The 2,953-nt window shown below is 44.9% G+C and overlaps 1 protein-coding gene and 1 non-coding gene across 2 annotated transcripts; both read left to right on the forward strand.

Annotated features, from left to right (window-relative positions):
• Positions 1-367: 367 nt before the first annotated feature.
• Positions 368-1,312, forward strand: LOC102575582 (olfactory receptor 6C74-like). Its single transcript, XM_019491417.2, has one exon. The coding sequence runs from the start codon at positions 368-370 to the stop codon at positions 1,310-1,312; it is 945 nt and encodes a 314-aa protein (XP_019346962.2).
• Positions 1,313-1,529: 217 nt separating this feature from the next.
• Positions 1,530-1,602, forward strand: TRNAR-CCU (transfer RNA arginine (anticodon CCU)). Its single transcript has one exon. It is a non-coding gene; the product is annotated as a tRNA-Arg (tRNA).
• The last annotated feature ends 1,351 nt before the right edge of the window (positions 1,603-2,953 follow it).

Consider the following 2,953-nt stretch of genomic DNA (forward strand, 5'->3'; position numbering starts at 1 on the left):
GGATAGGTTGAAGAGGAGGGAATATTCACTTCTCAGGACCTGAGGTTTATGAGCAAGGATTTGACGCACCCCTTTTCTTTTCTGGAATGGTAGAGTTCAAATCCAGTTCATGCTCCCAGCTAGATCCTGTGGGGAGAAAGAAGTTAACAGAAAATAAAATCCTTTCCACTTTCCCCCTTCATCTCCTAGCTCTTTGGGTTCCTGGGGGTTGCTTTGGTCACACTGTTGGTTGTTGTCTTGTGTTCACATACGCTCTTCTAAGAAGGGTTGTTATATTTTGGTATGGAGGGAGGGATGCCTCTTTCCTTTTTAATAGTTCTTATTAAATAAATGGTTTCTACTGTATTCATTTAAGGATGCACCAGTAATGACCAACAGCACCACTGTGGTGGAGTTTATTCTCCTGGGGCTCACTGATGACCACCAGCTAAAGATTCTCCTCTTTTTGGTTCTCTTACTGATTCTGCTCTTGATCCTCACGGGAAACCTTGTGATTGTTGTGATCACCTTGGTGGATCATCATCTCCAGACCCCCATGTACTTCTTCCTCAGGAACTTTGCCTTCCTGGAAGGCTGCTTCACCCTTATCATCATTCCCAACTTCCTCTACAGCCTTACGACAGGGATCAAAGCCATTTCTTTTGCCAGCTGTTTCCTTCAGTCGTTCTTCTTTTTCCGCTTTGGCACTTCTGTGTATTTCCACTTGGCTGTGATGTCCTTTGACCGCTATATGGCCATTTGCAACCCACTGCATTATGGCACCATCATGGACAGCAGGGTCTGCCTCCAGCTGGTGCTAGGCTGCTGGCTGGTGAGTTTCCTATTCTTCTTTCCCATCACTATTCTGTTTTCTCAGTTGCCCTTTTGTGGCCCAAATGTCATAGACCACTTCTACTGTGATGCTGCTCCATTGCTCCAGCTCTCTTGCATGGACACAGGTTTCATAGAAATAATTAGCTTGATTATAGCTGTTATTACACTGCTTGGGACTTTGACAGTAAATGTTGTTTCCTATGGCTGCATCATCTCCACCATCTTGCAGATCCCATCTTCCACAGGCAAGAAGAAAGCCTTCTCCACTTGCTCTGCTCACCTCCTGGTGGTTGTGATCCTGTACGGCAGCTCCATCTTTAGGTACATCCGGCCAGCTCAGCGGGGAGGACAAGCTTCTGACAAGGTTATTTCTTTTTTCTATGCTGTGGTGACCCAGCTGTTTAACCTGTATATCTATGCCCTGAGGAATACACAAGTCAAACAGGCCTTGAAGGATGCTGGTGGCAGGGCATTTTCGAAGCATCTGAGATGTTCCTGAAAGCCAAGATTTCAAAGGCAGAGGAGTTAAGTGAATGAGGATGGTGACTGGCTGCGTGGCCAATTAGGAGGCACTGCCACTGCTCATGTTAGGATTGAATGGGTCAAGAGGTGAGGTGTGTTGTATTTTTATTGCTCTTCTGCACATGACCCAGTCTAGCCAGGAGAAATTTCTCTCTCAAACAAAGAGATGGTTTACATTTTACTGCATTATATAGGCCCCAGTGGCCTAATGGATAAGGCACTGGCCTCCTAAGCCAGGGATTGTGGGTTCAAGTCCCATCTGGGGTAAAATATGTATTCATGTGTGATAGGTTTGCAGAAAGTAGGATTTTTGAATGACAGCCAGTATGGGTTTGTTGTGGGCAGGTCTTGTCTTTGCTCCTGCCCAAGGCAGGGGGTTGGATTTGATGATCTGTTTAGGTCCCTTCCCACCTTAGCTACTATGCTTTATGCCCTTCCCACCCTAGCTATTATGATTTATGACTTGTGCACAGCGCAAATATTCATGCCACAAGAAGAAGTGGTTGTTTGCAAAGACTTGGGTTTATCTTATGGTTGTTTCATGTTACTGGGTTGCCAATAACAATCCACACTATAATACAATATTTGAGTCGTCTCTTTGTCCTACTGCATTTTACTTTTTCTGTCCCTGCGTGTAATCCCTACACATTCCTCCTCTGTTCCCTCTGTGTTGTTATTAGCAGTAAAAGGAGTGAAACAGCCTTTTGATTAAGTACATCGGAAAACAATGTGATCTCTGTACCCCATTATGCTTGGTGTTTGTCCTTATACAGAAGTTACTGCTCGAATCTGTATGGCCCAGATTGAACAAGGTGTTAGATTTGAAACTGTAGTGGTCCCTCCTGGCTTTAAAAACCATCAGTCAAGTAAGTGAACTGAAAAAAAAAATGGAAGTGGAATAGATGATTGTTTGGGAAATACTGAAGTAACTACATTACTTTGTCTGCCTATATCTAAGATTATAAAACTGGACAAATAAACACATTGGAAACATTGGCATTCTTAATATGGTTCCTTCTCCCTGCTTTCTGGCTTGCTTGAGTTATTCCTTGGTTGCTTGAGTTCTGGTTTGACCCAGAATTATCTTATTGGTACAGAAAGAGAAAGCTGTGCTCGGACTGCCTGTATGAGATTCCTCCACATTCATTCTTCTGAAGGGATGTACCTGTCTTAGCAGTAAGACTCCCCATGTGCTGGGAAGTGGAAATGTTGCCCAAGAGCACCACTGAAAAAACTTGGGATGAAATAAAATTGGTGCCAAAGATTCCTGACTTCAAGCACACATGAAGCGGAACGGGGGATACCCTAGAGTGGTTTCTGGGCTTCACACCACTGCATGTACAAGGGGGTGGGTGGCCGGGAGGTATTCAAGAATGTGTTGGTGGGATGCTACTGTTAGGCTGTGGCTTTAAATCTAGGCTGTTGTGGGCTTGTGTTCATCCCAGTACACTACCTCCTCAGTTGAGGATTGGGGCAGACCTAGGTGGTCACAACATGATAGATGCCATGGGTCCCCCAGACAGATCTGGCTTCTGGCTTCCTGGCTCTCCTACACTTTGGTTCTGACCTTGGTTTTTTCTTCTGACCCTGGGTTTCCTTCAGTCCTGGCCACCCATGT

Source organism: Alligator mississippiensis, chromosome 7 (assembly GCF_030867095.1).
Source record: "Alligator mississippiensis isolate rAllMis1 chromosome 7, rAllMis1, whole genome shotgun sequence".
Classification (NCBI taxonomy): Eukaryota; Metazoa; Chordata; order Crocodylia; family Alligatoridae; genus Alligator; species Alligator mississippiensis.